The 22686-nt window shown below is 35.1% G+C and overlaps 2 protein-coding genes across 7 annotated transcripts in view; one reads left to right on the plus strand and one right to left on the minus strand.

The window, feature by feature from the left end:
* Nucleotides 1–805: 805 nt before the first annotated feature.
* BLZF1 (basic leucine zipper nuclear factor 1) lies at nucleotides 806–22014 on the minus strand. Of its 2 annotated transcripts, none has more exons than XM_037825402.1 (7): nucleotides 21708–22014; nucleotides 20345–20428; nucleotides 11630–12063; nucleotides 10078–10277; nucleotides 7857–7985; nucleotides 6016–6235; nucleotides 806–2622 (listed from the first exon to the last, which is right to left on the minus strand). In XM_037825402.1, the coding sequence occupies exons 2-7, from the start codon at nucleotides 20373–20375 to the stop codon at nucleotides 2437–2439; spliced, it is 1200 nt and encodes a 399-aa protein (XP_037681330.1). In that variant the 5' UTR covers nucleotides 20376–20428; nucleotides 21708–22014; the 3' UTR covers nucleotides 806–2436. The 2 variants fall into 2 exon arrangements, with proteins under 2 accessions (XP_037681330.1, XP_037681329.1); XM_037825401.1 differs by lacking the exon at nucleotides 21708–22014 and adding an exon at nucleotides 21549–21689.
* NME7 (NME/NM23 family member 7) overlaps nucleotides 18677–22686 on the plus strand; it is a 241593-nt gene continuing 237583 nt past the window's right edge. For 2 of the 5 annotated variants that reach the window (XM_037825404.1, XM_037825405.1), the window contains exon 1: nucleotides 22204–22295. In XM_037825404.1, coding sequence (XP_037681332.1) covers nucleotides 22293–22295 — 3 coding nt within the window. In that variant the 5' untranslated portion in view covers nucleotides 22204–22292. Of the gene's footprint in view, nucleotides 18798–22203; nucleotides 22296–22686 lie in introns of those variants that run through there. The other 3 variants (XM_037825403.1, XM_037825406.1, XM_037825407.1) reach the window with 3 other exon arrangements.

Below are 22686 nucleotides of genomic sequence, written 5' to 3' on the forward strand. Positions count from 1 at the left end.
ACCCTGAAGTAGTTGCTACAGACAATTCCTGGCTATTGCCACTGCCCTAGAAGAGTAACTACATTCCACACCTCACCACATTGCCATCTTGCCCCACCCTCCACCAGAGATTTTGAATGTCCTAATTTCCCAAAGAAACTCTCTCCCCAGCTTTTCCTCCCAGGCTTTTGGTACTCTTTTGTTTGCCTCAACTATAAACTTTTGCCCTAGGTAGCAGCAGTTGTCATTTGCCTTAGAATGTTTTTGAGGAGACTACTACTGTTTGCCCTAGTTGAGTTCTGAGTTACAGAAAACAAAGGTATGTGCCTTGCATTGTTCTATCAAGTGGGACCCAGACTGATTCAAACAAAGACATTATTGAGAATGCCTGCTCTGCTTCCTCTGGAAAATAAGGACCACAATGAGAACATGGGCTTTTGGATTCAATACTATTGCTGGGATGGGTGGGGGGCTGGGGTGAGGGTAAGTAAAAATGCAGCAGAGCTTTTCTACTGTCTCTAGGTTGCTTTTTCTGGATTCAATGTTCACTTGGTTGCTGTCAACCTTTGACTATTTTCTAGGGTTCTTACAAAACTGATTCTGACAGTTTTTGCTTGATTTGTCGATGTTTCTGTGAAGGAACAATCCCTTGGAGCTACCTACTTCCCCATTTTACATGATGGCTCTGTGTCTAGACCATCGTTTTTTTAATTGATTAAACTTTGCATCTAAAAGTATTTTTAAAGTGGGGGCTAATGTATGACAATAAGAATTTTGCCTGTAATTATCACATACAGTGTCTACTCAAGAAATCAGTCTTACTATATTTTAGCTTTATACTTGATTTTTTAATTTTCAAGGATCCATTCTCAAGATAGTATATTCGGTACAGTAATAATAGTAGGCAACATTTATTGAAACCTTACTTGTGTGCCAGGACTGTGCTAAGCATTTTATGCTCATTATCTTATTTAAATTAAAATATTTATAAATTGCTTATCAAATTTAAAGGTACAAACCAAAACTGAGATGCCATAGGTAAAAACTTGATTTTATAATACTAGAAAGTGACTATTTTTTCCATAAGACTGTTTATAATGTCATTTTTACTATAATGTATTGTTTTAATAGCCCTATTTTCAAAAGACATATTTAACATAAGCAAATATAATCAGTCATCAGATAGGAAACTAAGGATACCTAAAGGTAAAGGCTGAAGGATCAATTGTAAGTAGTATACCAAAGCACATCATTTTGGGGGGTTGGAGGGAGAGGGGGAATTCACAATAAAGAAGGTGGAGAAATTTATTGCCACTTAAAGCTTATACATATATCCCAGATGAATCAACCAAAAAAAGAATCATTAAGTTGACAATAAAACATATGACTTGTCTGGACTTGTCTTTTGACGATTTCTCTACTGATAAGCACTTCTGCAATCAATTAGAGTGATCTGGTAAACTGATTTTGGGGATATTTTTAAAGGCATATAAACAGGAATTGTATATGGTTCATCCTAAATAAATATAAATTTGTAATTTATATTAATTTATAGATTGCATTTTTTTCTTTGAAATTGCACACTTTCTAGAAAGATCCTACCTCTCCACCATATTTTTAAAAAATCAAGTTTGGTATTTCTATTGTATTTTGCATTTGGTAAAATGAGCTGAATAGTTAGAATCTACTTCAACTTATGGCAGGTTGTGCCTATTTGGAATATGGAATCCCAAGACACAAAATTAACATGAGAACATGTTTTGCTGAAGCACTTGCTAATTTGTTCATAAAATATTTTTTGTTTTTCTAATAGATAGCATTTATTTTTAAAAGATGTCTCTTTTCCCCTAGTATTACCCCCAAAAATCACCAAAAAGGGAAAGGAAACCCACCCCCGCAACTATTACTTTAGAGAAGGAGTCAGAAAACCTTTTCTGTAAAGGGCCAGATAGTAAATATTTTAGGCTTTGCAGGCCATACAAGTTCTGTTGCATCTAGTCAACTCTGCTACTGTAGCACAAAAGCAGTCACAGATAATAGTAAATGAATGGATGTGGCCAGATTTGATCCAAGGCCATAGTTTGCTGATCCCTGCTTAGAGCTCCAAAATTAAACCTGTTCATACAAAATATCCAGCAAGATAAATAATAATTTAGAGTCTAAGGGAAAGGTATAGAATCTTTATCTTTTAGAGTCCTTTAGGAAAAGCATAGCATATTGCCTGGAAAGTATTCACTAGTCTAAATATATTTACGAAGTTTCATACTCTTCTTACCCTGAGTTATTTATTAAGAAAGGGTAATCTGTAGTCCAGTACATGAAACATCTTTGGGCAAATGTATTATTTAAATAGAAAGTGGTATTACCTTCCAGCACTATAAGAATCCCAGCTGCCAAATAATAATAACTCTTAGGTTATAAGTGAATGCCTGTAGCATGCCTCTAACACACTGACTGTTAAAGGACAATAAGTTCTCCCTGGCAGTGATTGCAGCAATTGAAAGTTATATTTTCATATCTAGTATAGGGATGAAATCGTCCAATATTTTTCTTTGTAGCAAGTAAGATGGATGGTGAAGACCCGGAAAATGGACTATCAGGTGATCTTTCTGTACAGGTAACTGGATCCAAAATGTGTAGAATCTAAGAAAAATAAGAGGTAATGTCAGATGTATGTTTCAACAGTATGGACTGCAAAAGCCCTTGCTTCCACTGGTATATATATATCTATAAAGTTCCATTTCATTAATATGTTAACTATTATATAAAATAACCTGTAAATGATGAATCTGATTGAAAAATAAATATTCTCTTTTTTCAAAAAGCTCTAAATTTAACAATGATGTCTAATTATATCATTACTTGGGTTATCTATTTTTAAAAAAATGATGGAATTAATACTTTCATGAATATTGATGGAAAAGTATGAAAACACAGAATAAATCCAGGTTATAGCAATTCTCTGTTACATGATGTCAGTTTTTACCCTTAACCAAAAAGTACCCACTGCTTCCTTTCAATCTTTCATTCATCTGCTTGCAATCCAGGATTCTGCCTTCATTCTATTGAAATGGCTATTTCAAAGTCTTTGATCACTTTTTATTTGTAAAATCAATGGAGTTTCATTTCCAATTTTCTAATTTATCTGTAATATTTTATGCTAACAACCATGCCCTTCTTCCTTGGGTTCCATGACACCATGCTCTCCAATTTTTCCTGTTCTGTCTCCTTTAATGAGACTAAAACAGGAGGAAAACTTGGGTTGAAAAAGATTCTCCAGTTAAGGACAAGGATAATGTATTTGGCTGATTGCTCCTATCTCTGTGTTCATATTCTCACAACCATCATCAAATGATGAGGATGGGTTATGGTACAAGGGAGGGTAGTCTCTGCGTTTGGAAAGAATTTTCTTTCTTATACAGGGCTTATTCAAACAAGCTTTCAGGAACAGCTGGAGATGCCTGTTTCCTTACCTCCCATGTGGTCCAGCAGGTTTTTTTTTTTTTTTTTCTTCTAAATTCCCACCATACCCGAAGGGAGCCCTGGCACCATTTAAGCACCACTATTCTATTTCAGGACCTGTATTGTTCAACTAGGCTATTGCTTTTTCAATTTAGTTTTTGAGATCTTTCTACTTCTATGAAACCTAGTTAGGTGTTAGTGGACAAGCAAAGAAGAAGGTCTACCTTAAAGTTGCTTATAAATCTATCTGGTAGGGAAAGTAAGAGAAGTACTCAATACTATATATATGTGATTCCATCATGTCTTTAGAGAGATATAAACAAAATGCTAACAGGATTATGTAGATCCTGAGACATTCGTCTGAATAGACAGGCCTTTAGCTTTTAGCCTGAAGGTGATGAAAATGACTTTGAGCCTGGAAGTGAAGGGGAAGAATTTTAAGCAGGGTGCTTTTCAGAGACATCACTCTATATACAGTGTGGAGGGTGGAGGTGGGGGTGGGGGGCAGGGATGGGCAGACCTGGGGAGAACTGGGAAAGGGAGGTTATTTCAATAATCCATCTAAGAAATGATGGCACTTTGAAGCAATGGGGGCTGAAAGGTTCAAGAGATCCTAAGGAAGCAGGGCTGTCAGTTTTGTTAACTGAGGTAATTTCACTAAGAGAGTAAGGGAGAAGAAACAGTTGTTCTTTTGTTATGTTGTTTTCTTTTTTTGTGTGTGTAGGGTAGGGTAGGGAGAGGTATACATGCAACAGCAAGGAGAAACAAGGTAGTTCTGTTTTTAGCCATTTGTAGCACAAGCAGATAGAACTGCTCAGCTGGATTTAAGTGTCTTGAACTCAGAAAAAATGTCTGAGTTGGAGAAGTCACAAGCATAAAACTATGGGAACAGGATAATCCCTAGAGAACACAGAAAGCCTTATGTGAGAAGAACTCAAAAGTGGTCACAAGAAATGGATGCCCATCCTCAAAAACAGAAAGAATGGTCAGAGAAGTAGGAAGAACCAGGAGAGTATGGTGTTTCAGAAACCAGAGGAGTTTGAAGTAGGTGGGGAACAGATTCCTGTGGAACATCAACATTTAAAGGAGGGAAAAAGTCTATGAAGAGTTCAGAGAGGTAGCAATAGGGCCAAGAAAGAATAATGTCACAAAAGTCAAGGATGTTTTAAGAAAAGAGTGCTTGATAAGGTAAAATATAACAATAAAGTATTTAAATATTCATGAACTTTATAAGAGTACTTGGAGAACAGTGGGCTGGATGTCTTCTAATAGGTTAAATAACGACAGAAATTGAGGAATGGATGGCAAGTAAGTACAAACAACAAGTATAGACAACTTGTCCAAGATTCTTGGCTGTGAAGGGAAGGCAATAAGGCCATACCCAGAGAACCAAATTAGAGGGAAAATTTTTCTATTTTTAGACGGAATATGCATGGGTATGTTCTTAAGCTAAGAGAAAAGAGCCGGTAGAGAGAAGCAATAACTGTTGGAGGGAGGCCTGATGAGGTTGGAGGGGAGCTACGCTTTGAAGAGGAGGAAGGACACCTTTTCCCTCTGATAGAAAATTATGTAAGGCTGAGTATAATACAGGTAGACTTCTAGATATCAAGTGGGACCTGGAGGGAGTGTTCTGTCTGTGCCTTCTTTTTCTTCTATGTATTATGAACCAAAGTTATCTGCTGAATAGGAGATAATAGTCTGATGGGCATGGAAGCAAAGAAGGCAGGCAGTTGAACTGATGCAGGCCTGGGGTTTTCAGGGTACCTGGGAAAAAAGATATAGGAGAAAGGCACTTAAGAACTAAATCTAGGCAAGATAGGGCAGGAAGAGAAGCCAAGAGACTAAGCTGATGAGATGAAGGAAAAAATGTAGCAATCAGGGGTAAAAAAATCATGATGTGACCAAGGAACCTGGATAGTCAAAATGAAAGAAAGAGACAGGAGACAAAAGAAGTTGAGATATAGATAATGGAGAGAGATGTTTTTGAAAAATTTAAAAGTGGAACACTTTTGGTGAATAACAAGGTCCAAGATGGGGACAGAGGCATCAGCTGTTGAAATGTACTGGAGGCAAAAATGGCTGTGGTCACAGAACTGTAAGACCATGGAATTTGATTAGGTCACCTGTGTGGACCGACCCTGAGTTCACCCAGTACTATAGGGACCAGGTCTACACTATAAGATTCTGCAGTATTTAGCACATTCCCAACTATATGTGGGAATTAACAAATAATGACTTCTTAGAATAGAAGTAATCTGTTATCTACTCATGATTACTAAATTAAAAATTCTAAATAGAGGTTTCCATATTAAAATGAACTCTGAAATTTATCGAATGATAGAACCTTTTTCAAAACAATTACATTTTTTATTCTTTCAAACAGAGTAATAATGCTAGAAGAAATTGCAGAGGAAGAAATAATTTTCTCCTAGATCACAAGCTCATTATCATGAAAGTCAGGTTTAGAATCCACAATTCCTAACTCCCAGTGCCAAGCACTTTCCATTATAACAAGTCACCTTTCACTAAGAGGACAAAAAGAGTTCTATTATCCTGAAAGAAAAAATATTTTACCGTTTCAGCCATTTTTTCAGCGGGGGTATTGCAGAATTCAACTGTGGATGGAATCTTTTTTTGACTATTAGTGCCAACATTTCCCAGAAGATGAGAATTCACAGCTTTTGCCAGTTTGTGATTTGTTAACGCTAGCTCTGCTGTGCTGTGAGGTTGTGCGCTAGGATAGTAAGTCTGCTCTCTTCCCCACTGCAAAGAGACCAAGAGTTCCTCCAATAATCTGTGTGGAACACATGTGAACAATAATATTAATAAAAAGATAAAATATAAAAATCAAGAATACTAAATAAATGAGAAACATTTTTGAAATCATATATCTTTCTCACATATCTTTCACAGAATTCAAATAAACATATATCGAGAAATATGGTCAAATAAGTTAGACTACTAGGTTGTTATCTGGAAATCATTCAACAAATGATACTCTTTAGTTCTCATATTTTAGTATAGGAACTATTTATTTGACTTGTGCATTACTGAGATATTCATATGGTTTTTCATTTTGGTGGTATTAACTGATTTTCAAATGATAAACCAACACACAATTCTTGGAATAATCCTACCTGGTCATGACATAAACTTTTTATATACTGTGGGATTTTATTTGCTCAAATTCTGTGAAGGATTTTTGCATCTTGTGTTCATGAGAGATTATTAGTGTGTAGTATTCTTGTAATGACTTGGTCTGGTTTTGGTATGAAAATAATGCTGGCCTCATAAAATGAGTTGGGGAGTGTCCCTTTCTCCTAATTTCTAGAAGAGTTTGTAGAAATTTGGTTTGATTTCTTCCTTACATAGTTGCAGTATTCATCAGTGAATCCATCTAGGCCTGGAGTTTCCTTTAGTGGAAGGGTTTTAACTATGAATTATTTGCTTTAATATATTAAAATAGGGCTATTTGGGTTATCTGTTTCTTCTTGAGTAACCTTTGATAGTTTGTGTCTTTCAAAGAGTTTGTACATTTCATCTAAGTTGTTGAATTTATTGGCACAGAATTGTGCATAATTTTCCCTTATTATCTTTTCAATATCTATAGAATCTATAATGTTCCCCACTCATTTTTGATACTGGCATTCTGTTTTTCCTAATCAGACTGGCTAGAGGCTTACCAAATTTATCTTTTCAAAGAACCAGTTTTTGGCTTCATTGCTTTTCTGTTTTTCATTTATTTCTGCTCTCATCTTTATTATTTTCTGCCTTCTGCTTATTTTGGGTTTAATTTGGTCTCATTATGTTTCTTAAGGAGGAACTTAGATCACTGATTAGGCCTTTCTTCTTTTCTAACCTAAGCACCTAAAGCTATAATTACCCTCAGCATAAATTTTATGTTGTATTTTCATTCAGTTCAAAATATTTTCTAATTCCCCCTGTGTTTTCTTCTTTGACCCTTGGTGATTTGCTTTGTAATAAATATATAAAAGTACAAAGAGCTTTTAAGGAAGACTATCAATTTTGACATTTCTGGAGCACTTCAACATAAAAGCAAGTTCTAATACTGTAGAAAAGTCCTCAGAAAGATATCCTTCCAAAGGAAAGACAGGTACAATCTTTGGCTCCTACCAACAATTATATAAAACTACTACAATTATAACCAAAAACTACTTTTAAATTCACACATTTTGCAACTATAGATACAATTAATTCTTTCCCCAATTAAGAATGTGGAAAGAAGTATATCTTTTATTTTTCTAGTCTTCCTCCCTTCCATGTGGCAACTCTTTCAAATTCTACTTGAAGTATATGATCAGTAAGTTACTAAATGTAGAAACACTAAATAACTACCACAATGACAAAACTGCAGGAGAAAGCAGAAGAGATCAGAATATAAACAAGTGCCATACTTCTTGGTAGCTATCATTTCCTGACGAAAATGTTCCCGTTCACTTAGGAGATCTTGTATAGCAATCTGTGCATCACGGTTTTGACGCTGTAAAACTGCTCTGGAGTTGGTTAATTCATCTGCCATGACCCTGAAAGAGATAAGAATCTTACATATATATTTTCTAACAACAACACAGTATAAAGAATAATTACTACTTTGTAACTGTCACTTTAAAATGCTTTCGAAGGTTTAACATAGACAAATTTCTTCTCTTTTCACTAAAAAGCATTTAAAAATGTTTATAAGCTTTGAGCTAATTAAAATATTTGTTTACAAAATGAAAAAGGCAACAGTTATTTAATTTTTCTATATAGAGGCCTTTGGAATATACCTCAATTTTACTCTGAATTTGTCAAAATTTGAAAAAAATAACATTGTTTTTAAATAGAGAAAATTTCAAAGAGAAAAATAAAGATAACTCAGTATCCTACTACTCAACTACCTCTTTGCTCTTGGAAAAGTACAGAATAATATAGAAAGGCTTATATAAAATGAAAACCAACTCTTTCCTCCCACCCAGCATCCTCATACCTCATAAGTAACCAATAAAGCCATAGTCATTACATGTAACCAATGAAGTTTCTTGTACATTTTTTTCCAGAAAAAGTAATTTATGTATGTATCAACAGAAAGATATGTGTTAAAAATGTCCATTTTATTTATAATTAAAGGATTATTCAAAACAAACATTTTTGTACCTTGCTTTTTTTTACTTAATTTATTTTGGAGAGCTTTTCATATTAGCACATACCAAATTATCTTATTGTCTTTTAAAAACAGTGTCAGTTTTCTACTGATTGGACATACCAAAATTTATTTAATTAGTTCTCTATTCATGGAAAGCAATATGCAAAATTCTCAAGTACTGTTATTCAGCTGAAAATCTTAAAATTAAAGTTTCAGATCCTAGAAACCACTGAATGCCTTAAAATGTTTTTGACATTGAAAGACTGAATCACCTAAAATATCAATAAAGGTGAACAAAGGAGTTTAAATTTTATCTCCCTTAGAATGTTACTATCAATGATAAAAAAAGTTACATAGTACAATAATCTATATATTAATGCATGATTTACCTCTTAAACTGTTCAATGAGAATTAATTTAATTAATGTTTATTCTAATTCAATAAAATGGTAAGTTCAGTTCCCTAAATAGGATCATATACCAGCGCACTTAAAAAATGAATGAATTTAAAGACTTTAAGAGGATACTCAATTACTAGAAAGTATCACAGATATTAAGATATGAAGCAAAACTTTAATAAAAATTTTTTAATGTAGTAAAATATACATAACATAAAATTTACCACTTTAACAATTTTAAGGGTACAAATCAATGACATTAGGTACATTCATAATGTTAATTTTCCTGAAAATTTACTTATCATAATTAGTGGTTCTTCGAGTGTAGCCTAGAAACCTTCAGTGTTTTGTAAGAAATCTCCAGATGATTAAATTAAAACCAACAATTACTAAATATATTATGTGTGAAGCATTATGCTAAGCACTGGAAATACAGATGATGACACTGAGACCTTTTTCTCTAGTAATTCAAATTCAGGTGGGGGGTGGGACTGCGGGGGACAAATAGGTACACAATCATAATATATGAGTTTTCTAAGCACCAGAGTACCCAGAGGCCTGCACTGGGGTCGTGTGGTTTTCACCTCTGATGGAGAGTAGCCTCACCTAGGATGTCATACAAATGTTACCAGTTTCTATTTGTGCATAGAGATAAAGGTTGGGAAGCTCTGATGTACAGTTTAAAGAGCTCTGAGAACAGAGCATTAGGGATGAATGAAATTTATCTTAGGGATTGGGAATGATGTTTCTGTTACCGGATAGAAAGTGGGGAAAGATAATTTAGTTTGGTCTTTTGTGATCTTAATATTTACTAGAGTCTGAGTTTCTGTGTTTGTTTTGGTATGAAACATTATGCAGGAGTGAATTCTAGAATTCTGGAATGAGGGGGGATCCTTATGATATAACTTCTCCATTTAGGGAGACTGTATGACCATCCAGAGGAGGTGAGTCCAAGTCTTAAATAACATATGAAGTCCTCTGACAACTTTAGTCAGAAAATTTTCACACTCAATTCTACTTACTTATGTCATGAGTCAAACACCTGATATACAAAGTGAAAGCAAGGAAAGGAAATACTATTTAAAATAGAAAATACCTGCTTGCAAGGAATTTACTTCGCCATACATCACACTGTATTGACATACGTTCTAACTGTTCAGAAAGCTGAGCTGTGTTTCGACCTAGGGCTTCATTTTCTAAAATAAGTTGATTTTTCTCTCGGGCTAGACGTTCAAAGTGGTACTGAAGATCATCTCCAACAGAAGCCACCAGCAACTTTTTTAACTCACGGTTTACCTAGAATAGAAGCATGACTGATATAACAAGCTCAAAGTAATGTCCCTGACTTTAATGTAACAAAATTAATGAGAAACGGTGTTTTTATATAAATTGGACTGCCATGACCTAAAGTGTAAAAAGTGGTATTAAAAATTCATATTTCATAATATATATAAACCAATCTCTACCTATAGTCAGTGTGGTTATGAGACTCTTGTAATAAGAATACCAATCATTTTCATGAAAATTAAATGGCTTCCAGTTAATATTTAAAGGGAAAGAAATTAGAAAATTAAACCAATAAGTTTTGCTAAAAAATGCAACAGAGAATGGTTTATGTGGTCTTTTATTTTATTCAATATTTAAAAATTCATTTCTTAGTGACCTAGGATTTTTACTTTTAAGAATTTAAACAAAGAAAGTAATCCAGGATATCTTTAAGTATATTCTTTACATTGTTATCAAAAATAGCAAAACATTAAAACATAAATATCTGATAATAGTTATTGGTAAATTATGGTGCATCCATATGAAGAACACTGTTGCTATTAATAATGACATTGCAAAAGAATATTCTGTGTCATGGGAAGATGTTAATAAAGTTAAAAAGGTAGGTTATAAAAAATGAACTCCATATATATAAACAGTTATATCTGGATGGTATGATTATAGAAGGTACTAGTTTCATTGTGTTTCTCTGTATTTTCTAAAATGTTTAAAATAAAAATGCATTACTTTTGTAATTAGAAATTAGCTATTTTGAAAATATAAAATTTTTAGGAATTGGACAAGAACCACTAACCGTAGTGTTACATACAAAGATTAGTATCTGGCAAAAAGATTAATGGTCTAATAGAGAAACAAAGGAGGGGAGAAGAAGGCAATGTTTACTAAGATGTAAACATTAAGGCAACATAATCTATATGGTTTTTCATTTTCATTTACACTGAAGACACCGTGATTTATAACACCATTCTCTCTATTTCAAATATCATTTATACATAGGAAAAAATACTTGGAATGTATGGATCCTTAAAATAGGGACTGCTAATCAGTCCATTTCAAAGCCTGACTTGGTCATTCTTGGTCTGGAAGTTGATAAATGTAATCTTACAGGTGGTTTCTCCTAAGTACCTCTCACCCGCATCTTTAATCAGGGTTAGAGTACGGGTTCCCAACACAAATTCTAGTTCTACTTGAGGTCCTGAGGAAGAATGAGAAATTTAAGAGGAAACATTTTAGAGAAAGGAAAGCTATAATGAATGTCATTCTTAAAAGGAAATTTAGTTTTCTAATCTACAGGCTTAGAAGGTCCAGGTATAAAGAAAGAGTAGTTAGTACTCATTAAAACTATTCAGGGCCGTTCTTACCTCTGTCTGTACTCGCAGCTGGTTTGAAAGACCTTCTTTGTCTTGTAGTAACCTCCTTTCAGAGTTCTTGAGCTTTTCCAATATATTCTTTACCTCTGATAGTTCCTTTCTTGGTTCTACAACTCCTTCTAACTGACCAAGGATTTCTCCTTTATGGTGTCCCAGGGATTTTGCATTTTTGTTGGGAAGATCATGGGATATAGCAGCTTTGGGAACTAATATTCTAATAGCTTCAACTTCCACTGCTTTTTCAGCAAGAATCTTCTCTAGCTGAAGAACTCCTGGGCTATCTAATGGAAGTGCTTTCTTCCGTGGACTCTGAAGGTGGTGAGGCTTTACAGATTGGGCTCCAGAGGTGACTTCAACAGATTTAGGTGGCTCCTCAGTTTCCATTCCATCTCCTGCTCCTCGGATTGGGGTTGAAGTAAGGGTGGCTAACAGTAATTTTAAAAACACACATGTCACCAAAAAATGAACAAAATCTCAGAGGGTCAAACTTAAATGTTTTCTCTCTTAATATAAAACACAGAGATCTAGAATCAGATCAGAGGACTTGGTTCAAATCCTGACTTCTATTTCCTAGTATGACTCTGGATAAATAACTTAATCCTCCATGAACTTCGGTTTCCCAATCTGCAAAACGGAGATGGTAACAACTATGCTACAGGGTTGTGGTAAGAAAGAATGTAATAAGGTCAAGTGCCTGGCACACTGTAGACACTCAATAATGTTAGTTTCATATAAAAATAAGTATCAGCCATATATCATATTTGAAATTATCTACCTCAAAAGAGATTCATCAGTTTTTGTGAATTTTTGGCAATGAATGCTTTGCACAGGGGTAAAGAGAAAGCATTATATATGTTACACTGTAGAACTGATTAGGAAAAGATTCTATCCTATTCTTAGGTCTTAGGGTTTATTTATGTCCTCGTTACACAAATGAAACCATGTCATGTTGTCAGATTAAACTTCCTTAGACCTCACTTTCACCATATCATGCTCAAATTATTTTATTGGTTCCCCATTCCCTTTAGTGGTTTTCAACATTTTTTAAGTGCAGGGGCCTATTTTTTTTTTTTTTTTAAATTAAAATCCTAAGAGGAGGCCTGTGGGGGGAAATTATAAGACAGTAGCTATTTTCTGTTGAGATGAGTGGAGGTGGTGATGCAATTCAGCCCACGCAGTAACCACCGAGGCAGCACTATGAAACAGGTTTGAAAACTACTGCTCTATAGAATAAAAACCAATTTCCTCTGAGTATCTTCCCAAGTTTCTCCATAATTTGTTCTCATACCAGCTATCCAACTGGACTTCTCAAAACTCTTTCTTTCAGGTCGCTAGTCAGTCTTTTGTTCATGCTACAACTTGTTCCCTTAGATGGCATCTTTCCCCACTCACTATAATTCCAACTTATCCTTAAGAAGTTAGAGCTTACTGCATTTAATCTTCCCAACTGCTTCAGCCCACTCTCCGGGACTTTTTGTCTCCAATATTCAGTCTGGAACTTAATCCTGAACCATAAGTGTCATTTTATGGGTTTTGTACATCCTTTTCTCACTTTCCCAATAAGTCTGATGAGCACATTAAGGCAGACATTATGCTCTAAAGAAGTGGAAGGAGCATGGTATTAGAGAAAGAACATGAACTGTGGGATTAGCCAGATCTGGTTTTAAATCCCATTTCCACTATTACTACCTAGGAAATGCTGGACAAAATCCTACAATTATCTGAGCTTCAGTTTCAACCTCCAGAAAATCAACTTAATAATATCTACCTCATGGAATTACTTTGAGTACCAAATGAGAAAATATTGAGAGTAATAAATAGCCAACACTTCCAAAAGACTTATCATGTGCCAAACATTGTTATAAACACTTTGCATATAACTCATTTAATCCTTACAATAACCCTGTGAGGTAGATATGATTAGTTCCATTTTATAAATGAGGAAATTGAGGCACAAAGAGGTTCAGAAACTCACCCAAGTTCACACCACACAGCTAATAAGCAGAAGAGCAGAATTCAATTCTAGGTATAGTCTAGTCCCCCAAATTGGGGCCTTAACCATGGCATGTACTGCCTCTCCAAGTATATAAAGTGTCTCACACACAGGTAAATAGCACGGATTCAATAAATGGTAATTCCCACCCTCTCCTCCATAATGCTTAATACAATGCTGCATAATATGTTCACTAAACTAATTTGCTCATTGAAATAATTATCTTTTCCTATATAAGCTAAAACTGGTTAGTGATCCTTAGTTCAGATACTACCTTTGCTCTATTCAGATAACAAAAATAGTTGTTTTTTCCCATTCTATTTTACGTCAAAGTTGGTAGTATAAGAAAAATTTCACTGAGTCACCTTTCTCTAAGAAAGGACAATCACTAACTGACTCAAGAACCTAAGTGGTTTAGAGCTTTTAGAAAGAATGAAGGGCATGCTAGAAGAGGAAATGTTGCAAACCTTGAATAGGTAGCTGAGATGATACCCAACCTACATGGAACTCTTGAATTAGTAAATTTTGTAACACCCATTTGAACTAGAAGTTGAATTTCTTGCCATTTTACAAGTCCAGTATGCATATGAGAAATTGGAAGGCAAAGCACATGCATAGTACTAATAGACTTTTACTCAATTCACTATGTGCCAAGGACTCTTTTAAGCCCTTCAGATACATAATATCATTTAATTTTTACATAGTAAAACATAATAAACATAATATCCATTTTATAGATAAAGAAACTGAGGCTTAGAAAGGTTAAATAGCTTACCCAAATCAGTGTCAAACTATGATTTGAACCTAAATCTGACTCCAGAGCTGAGCTGTTAATTGGTCAGGGTGGCCTTTCCTTAACCAGTACTTATTGATTCTGCTAACAACTTTACTTCTCAGGTCACAGAAGCTCAGAGAATTTATGTAACAGCTATAAGTGAGCTTTAAAAAAATGCAGATCAGATTTGCATCACACCTTCAAATGTTTCCCATCACTCTCAGAATACAGATAAAAGTCCTTAGCACAGTGTTTGCTTCAGCAGCACATATACTAAAATGGGAACAATACATAGATTAGCATGGGGCCTGTGCAATGCAAATTTGTGATGCATTCCATATTAAAAAAAAAAAAAAAATCCTTACCACGGCCTAAATAGCCCTTTATGGTCTGGCCCCCGCCTCTCTCCTGGATCTCAGCTTCTGCAGTTTATTACCTCAGACCTTATGCTCCAGCTTTACTGGTTTCCTTTTAGTGTCTCAATAGTAGCAAAAGTCTGCCTTCCTTTGGACTCATATCTCTGCTTGGGATATTCTTCCTTACTCCCTCAAACCTGCAGTTAATTCCCATTCATCTTTCAAATATCAGCTTAATCTTTCCTAAGGAAAGATTTTCTCTGACCTTCTCTGATTAGGCTGGGTTCTTTGTTTATATGCTCCTACAGCAAAGACCTGTACTTCGTCTTTTACCACTTGCTAAAATGGCAAACAGACATTTTTTTTAGTAAAACCAGTTATAGAATGTCTGTGCCTCCTACTAGGATATAAATTCCTTGAGTGCAGGGACTGTGTCTGTCTATATTCCCAGCAAAGTACCTCACAGATCAGTAACATTGGTTATAATGATGAACTATGAATAAGTGATCACTGGCAGAAAATGTTGCTGGGTGCCTACTGTACAACAGAAATTGTGTGAGGTGGTAGAGACTTGTATGCTCAAGATAACTGTTGTGGTGATTTAGAGCTTTATGTACCCCCAGAAAATCACGTTCTCAAACTTAATCCATTCCTATGTGTGTGAACCCTTGTAAATAGGACCTTTTGATGAGGCTACTTCAGATAAGGGGTGGCCCAGGTGGGGTCTTAGTACTATTACTGAAGGCCTTATAGGGAAGATCACAGAGAGAGAAAAGCCACAGAGGAAGCAGCCAGAAGCTGAAAGTCAGTGAAACCTGGAAGAGAAGAAGAGGCCAGGAGAGGCTGCCATGTGTGTGGTCATGTGATAGGGGAGCCAAGGACCAAGGATCACCTGCAGCCAGTCCCAGAACACTGGTCTTTGGTGAGTAAGCTTTATCTTGATAAGGGCTTGATTTGGACTTCTCCTAATCTCAAAACCATGAGCCAATAAATTCCCATTGTTTAATCCAACACACTGCATATTTGCTTTAGCAATAAAAAAACTAAAATACCTATTGTACACTTTAGGAGACAAGACTTATTTTGTAAGCTTAATATATTTCTCTATTTTGCTACCATCTTCATATTTTTCATTTTTATGGCTACAATATGTTCCTTCAAGTCAATATAGCTTAATTTATGTAATTATTATTCTATTGTTGGATACTCTTTTCAATTTTTCACAATAATAAATAATGTTCTAATGAACACTTTTATTCCTATAGATTTTTATCAACTTCTAAGTTATTTCTTTAGGATAAATTCCCAAGTCGAGAATTAATGTGTCTGGTGAAGATCTGTATTTTCAAATTGCCTCACAAAATGATGCTCAGCAGATCTATTTCTTGGGTCCTTATGCTTTTACTTATTTTTTGTATGCTCAATACCTAAGATTGAATGCAATACTTAAAAAAAATAAGTAGGGAAACCCGTATTTTATTCATGATTTTTCTTGAAACCCACAACTTCTCTAATTTAAAAATAAATAAAAAATAAAAATACATGTAAAGCAATTAGAATGGTGTCTGGTATAAGTACTCACTAAATCTTAGCTCTTACTGCTTTTATTATTATTACTCTTTATAAAAATTCCTAATAAACTTTGGATCTTGGTAAAGGGGAGAAAGAAAGCTTATTTAATACTTTTATTCCTATAGATTTTTATCAACTTCTAAGTTATTTCTTTAGGATAAATTCCCAAGTCGAGAATTAATGTGTCTGGTGAAGATCTGTATTTTCAAATTGCCTCACAAAATGATGCTCAGCAGATCTATTTCTTGGGTCCTTATGCTTTTACTTATTTTTTGTATGCTCAATACCTAAGATTGAATGCAATACTTAAAAAAAATAAGTAGGGAAACCCGTATTTTATTCATGATTTTTCTTGAAACCCACAACTTCTCTAATTTAAAAATAAATAAAAAATAAAAATACATGTAAAGCAATTAGAATGGTGTCTGGTATAAGTACTCACTAAATCTTAGCTCTTACTGCTTTTATTATTATTACTCTTTATAAAAATTCCTAATAAACTTTGGATCTTGGTAAAGGGGAGAAAGAAAGCTTATTTAATACCATAAAATAACTCTGACTTATTTCTTATTTTTCAGATTTTTAAAAATTTTATTATGTACATAGCAATGCACATCGTACATATTATATAAACAGCAATGGGAATCCTGAGTTAGACAGGAGGTAGAAAGACATCTGGGGTATAAATAATGTACTCTATTTTACAAAACACTTCATATTAGAATGTTTTGTCATTTCTACATGACATATAAACTAAAACATTCCTTGAGACTTGGGAGTCTACTTTCAAAAAGATGAGCCAAAGAATACTTCAGAAAGTGAGATAAACGGTTTGATATTTTAGTTAAAACATAGTATAGCATGTCAGCACTTAAGGAAAATTTTCACTAAATTGTTTAAAAATAAAGGACTATTCCCATATTTTAAAAATCTGGATATAGGTTTGTCTAACTCTCTATAATGCAAAATAAATTTTGTTAGTGAACATTCTGGCATTTAAGAAGTAATGCAGAATCCTGTATTAACTATGGATAAAAAGAAAAAAATAGAGCCACACCATTCAGGCACACTGAAGCTTAAGAAATAAGAAGCAGGTATGACATTTTGTCATGAATTTCAAGTCAAGTCGTACATTTTTGAGCTGGAATTTTAGGTGATGGAGATTCGAGAACAAATCCCAAAATGGCTAATGATAGATTTAAAAGGCAAAGAAACATTAATGAGTATTTAACAGAAATTTATTTTCAAACAAAAGTTGTTATTATAAAATTCCAATCAAGAAATTCAACGGACTTATTTCAACCCCAATATTCAAAAACAACTTAAACTGTTCTACTTACTCAAGCATTTATGAATACTAAGGTTGTACTATATATCATATAACAGCTTCCTCTCAGTAACAATTATGATTCTGGCTAATGTGTACAAGCAAGTAGGCAGTGAGAGCCAGAGCTTTACATTTTCTCACCTGGTAAGTTAATTTTCATAATTCTGTTTTTCCTTGTGACACACATAGAAACCTTTATTACCTATACACTAGGCACAGTTCAGGATACATTAGTGAGCAATTGTCTCCTCTCAAGTGGGAAGACAGGTCTGTGGAACTGGCCCTGTAATTATGATTAATGCTTAAGTAAAGCAAAACATCAATCGCTATTCTTCTCTACTTGAAGGGGACCAACAAAACAATCCTTAAAATATTCATGAACATTACTTCCCTCTATGATCACTTATCAAAGAATTAAAACATATCTAAGGTTTCTGGCTCATTCTGTTGCCTTCCCCAAGGATGAGCGAAATGTAGGAAAAGAACCAATAAGGTCTAACAGTCGAGAATAGGGGTTGGCAAACTTTTGCTGTAAAAGGTCAGATTGTAAATCTTTTAGGGTTTGTAGTCCAAGAGGTAAATCAAGGATACTTTGTAGGCATTTATATAACAAGAAAGAAAACAAACTTCCCCATATTTTTATTGATGAAATTCAAAAACTGGTATATTAAAGTCTCTGAGAAGTCCTGTAGTGTAAGCTCCCCTTTAATCTCACATTTCCCAAGTTTATCTGCCCAGGGAATCTTTTTTCACCTAATACCTATCACTCCATCTAATACCTATCACTTCTGTGGGGTGATAGGTATTTTTTATTAGTTAATAAAGTTAGACTATTTTATGGAATTACATAAATATTTAAATGTCTCAGACCTCCCTAATTGGCTTCCTTTCCCTGAACTGTCAGACTTCAATAGCTTTAATTTTAATCTTTTTCTCAAAAAGGCTTTGGATTCTAATTTCTGGAGTTTCTATTTATTGCATATTTCTCTTGTAGAAACAGTCATAGCAGCAATGTCACATCCCTCTAATGATGGCAGTGTTATTCAAATGCCCTAAGAGGAAGTTCTGTCAACCAAAGTTTGCTTTTCTTCTGAGGCATTTACGTAAGTGCAGACTACTGACAAAGGTCAGCCATGGTAAGTACACCTTTTCTCAGTTTATGCAATACAGATAACTTTGTTCACTAATAACAATAGCTAACATTATATTAAGTAGGTGTAGGAATAATAGTTGAATTATCTTCCTTACTGGATAATTAATGTTAAATGAAATAATGTATGTGAAAGTGTTTGTAACTCTAATCTTCATTTCAAATAAGTAATAAAAAATAATAAAAAATAACTCAGCTTTACAGAGTCCTTGCAATAACTAACTTTCAATCACTAATCATAATGTTGTATTAAATATTTGATTTTTGCCAAGCCCCATGCTAGCTGCTTTCACATTAGGTATCATTTATTCCCATTAATCGCAGTTTGTTACTTTGATTACAGTCTTTCGTTTGCTTATTCTAATCCTATAAAAGCCTTCTGGTGACATATGAAATACTGCTGCACACAGCTGAATTAAATTCACTTAAATATTTATTTTCTTCCTTGTTTTCTAAGCATATTTTAACCCCCATTTAAGGAGGATTTTTCCTGGAGGTCTGCTTGCTGAAAAGTTGGCTTTTAGGAAATTGTTTCCTATTTTCTATTGATGGCCCCAGCCTCTAGAACTCTCTCCACTCAGAGAGCAAGCTGGGTTAAGAGAAGTTCACTTTGGGATGAATAAAGACTGTTGCTTATGTCTAAGTGAAGATGGCCAATAGGGAATAAACTATGAGGGTTTCAATCAAAGAAAGAGACTGGGGCTATAGAAGGATTGAAGGTCATGTCTATGGATAATTACTATTGTCCTGGGAGAAAAAGAGAAAGGGGACAGAAAAACATTGATATTTAAAGGATAAATCCAAAAGAGTGGAGGTTTACAAAGAAACAGAGACGATATAGCTAGAATAATCTATCCAATAGAATTCTCTGCAATTTTGGAAATGTTCTATAACTGCATCTTACAAGACAACAGCCAATAGGCACATGTGGCTATTGAGCACTTGAAATGTGGCTACTGTGACTGAAGAACTGAAATTTTAATTTAAAAAAAAATATTAATTTAAATCCAAATAGTCATATGTGGCTAGACAGTGAAGGGCTAGAAAGTAGACTGAAAATAAGAGTTAAGTCATGGGAATCATGGAAGTAAAGTATCTGAAAAATTAGAGAAGAGTTAATATTATTATATGCAAGGAGACAAGCAAGTCAGGACTAATAAGTGACTCTTGGAGTTAGCAAGCAGGAGGTCTTTGATACTTGCTAGTTGTTTGTCCATCTACTTAACTCTTTAAAAATGTATATTCTTGTTTATCTAAATCTTAATTATCTAGTGGATAGGGAATACAGCTTTTACTCTAAATGTTTAACACTGAGTAGTCATCTAATAAATGCTATCTAATGATGATATATTCAATTGTATATCTGGAGTATTGAAATGGAAACACTGCACTACAAAGTAAACAGGAAGAGATTTGCAACATGGATAATTCCCAAAGGAGATATGAGATTTTAATTACCTGCTTAAACATTCCTTCACATTATCATAAGTTTCATGTTTTAAAAACAATTATCATCAAAAGAAGAACACTTACCTTTGGTTTCTAAACTTCCAAGAGTAGTCATTTTTTTTTCTCTTAACCAGTGACAATACACTGCAAGGCTTCTACTGAATAAATCTAGAAATGTACAAATAAGAAAGAATTAACAAAACATAACATATAAACATATTCACTAAGTGCTTCTAATTTGAATATATGATATTCTAATTGCTTCTGCATTTAGAAAGGAATTGTCCCTCATATCCCTTTCTAACAGGTGGAATTATTATAGCTACCAAAAGTCTCAAAGAATCAGGAGTGGTTCACTTGCTAATATTTTGTCCTACTGTCCTCACCAGTACACTCCAAATTATCAGACAAGTGTATGGAATTTTAGTTCAGAAAACAGAACTGAAGTTACTGGAGAGGCTTTTGAATCATTGACAGGACAACAGGAATTTTAAAGTAATTACTTTCTTAAGAGATATCATTAATATATTATCAGAGAGGAGCTTCAAATGCCGCTTCTGCGTAGATGTTTAACAAACATTAACAATTCTTAGGGACTGTGAGGAATAGTTTGCTACTGATGTGTCAGGTTGAAGAATTAGAATTATCCTTGTCATGAAATAAATTAATAGTTTGAATATTTTCAGCCCTAGTTTGACTATTTCCTTTTGCCCAGTTATCCACAACGAATTGAGAACGGGTGGGGGGAGCTCTACTGCAAAGACACTTTACAATATGAAACGACAAAATATTACTCAAGATAACTCAATTTGCATGTTCTTGATATATAAAATGAAAATGGTGTAGTTCTTAAAAGTAAATAAGAAGCAAACATTGAGCTTTCAGAAATATATGCAGGACCTTACCGATCCGAAGATTCACTGGAGAAGCTGAAAAGGAAGTCTGTACTAAGGCAGTGATACCATATGATGACCTGTATACTGGATGACAACTGGTTTCATCACAAAAAATGATTGCTTTGAGTACGTGATAAGACTCAGCACTGGGTCTCCTATGAATAACTTCCTTAACAGTCACAAACTCCTCTTCACTTACAATCTATTGCTCTGAAAAAAGGTATCCAGAGGCCCTTCATCAGAGCAAGGAATCCTGAAACCGCGTTCGAAAGATGTGCTGCGATATCTACAAGCACAGCGAGTGTCCGCTGGCAAATGCCAAGTGAAGGGGGGGGGGAAGTGGGTAACAGACGCGAACGCGGTACGTGTGGAAGCGACAAGCGTGTCAATACCTGCTGGTTCAGAAGCTCCGATCCTGTCTGAATAAGCCTTCCCGAAACAACAGACGAACCTTTCTCTAAATCCAAAGGGACTGGACACCAAACTCCAACCCGGACCTCCGTCCCTCTCCAACATCGCTTTTGGTTTCACAAGCCAGTTCTCATATTTACCTCTAAGATTCTTCCTCTCCCGATTTCACGTCACAGATTATCCGGCTGGGTATCATCGGATAACTTCTCCGCACACTCCTCTCCCATTCGGAAGCCGACACATCCAGGCAGCCCCAACTCCAAGCTGCTCTCTCACTTCTAATCACTTCCGATTACTCAGGGCTTCGCTTCCGGAATATTTTCCAAAAGAGAAAAATAACACAAAACATAAATACGATGTAAGTCCGCAGTAAGTGAAACAGGTGAGACGCCTACTTAATAGTAAAATATGGGAACATTTGGAACCCTAAAAGCATATCCCTTTAAACTTCCGGGTTACCTGGCAACCAAACGGAAGTGAAGATGGGGAAAGCGGAAGGCGGCTTCCGGTCGCCCAGGCGACAGCTTGAAGAGGCGGGCCTGACGATTGGGGAAGCAGAAAGGCAATTACTCGCAGCCACTAAGGACGAAGGGGCGGGGCGGTGGCGTTTCACGCAGTGTTCGTCAGTGGGCGGAGCTCGGTTACCAGAGTAACCGGGTGATAGTGTCGTCAGGGGCGTCTTCCTGTTGCAGAATCCTGGTTCCTTGTGCTGAGGTCCTGAGACTATGGTGAGTGACGGGTGAGGCCAGAACAACGGTTCCAGGGTCCCGGTTATCACTTTCCGCCTTACCAGGGGCTGTCCCTGTAATCTTGCTTTCCCTATTCCACTGGTGAATAGGAAAATGCACCGTGAATTTCACTGGTACTGCTAAGCCACTAGAGTAATATGACAGAAAGTTTAGGGACTAAGAGCCTAAAATGAGAAATTATTTCGAACAGGCATTTAAAGCATTGCGTTTTTCAAACTCTCAGCTTCACGTTAAAGCGCTTCATTCAGAGTATGCTCTGGTGGTCAACGTGATTATCTCAACACTGCTACGACTTTCCGTAAGATTTTGAAGCCTTTGCTCTTCCAAGTGGCAGAGCACTGTCCCCCATCCTGTCTAAAGGCTGTAATAA

The sequence above is a fragment of the Choloepus didactylus genome, chromosome 2 (assembly GCF_015220235.1).
Source record: "Choloepus didactylus isolate mChoDid1 chromosome 2, mChoDid1.pri, whole genome shotgun sequence".
NCBI classification, from domain to species: domain Eukaryota; kingdom Metazoa; phylum Chordata; class Mammalia; order Pilosa; family Megalonychidae; genus Choloepus; species Choloepus didactylus.

Bases quoted from the DNA above. Each gene is read 5' to 3' on its own strand.
- BLZF1 (XM_037825401.1), bottom strand. From the start codon at position 21,672: ATGTTGGAGAGGGACGGAGGTCCGGGTTGGAGTTTGGTGTCCAGTCCC. The intron at 12,064-20,344 runs GTAAGTGTTCTT...AATTACTGTTAG, and splicing joins TGGAAGTTTAGAAACCAAAG to CCACCCTTACTTCAACCCCA. The intron at 2,623-6,015 runs GTAAAATATTTT...TATTTTTCTTAG, and splicing joins CTGAAAAAATGGCTGAAACG to ATTCTACACATTTTGGATCC.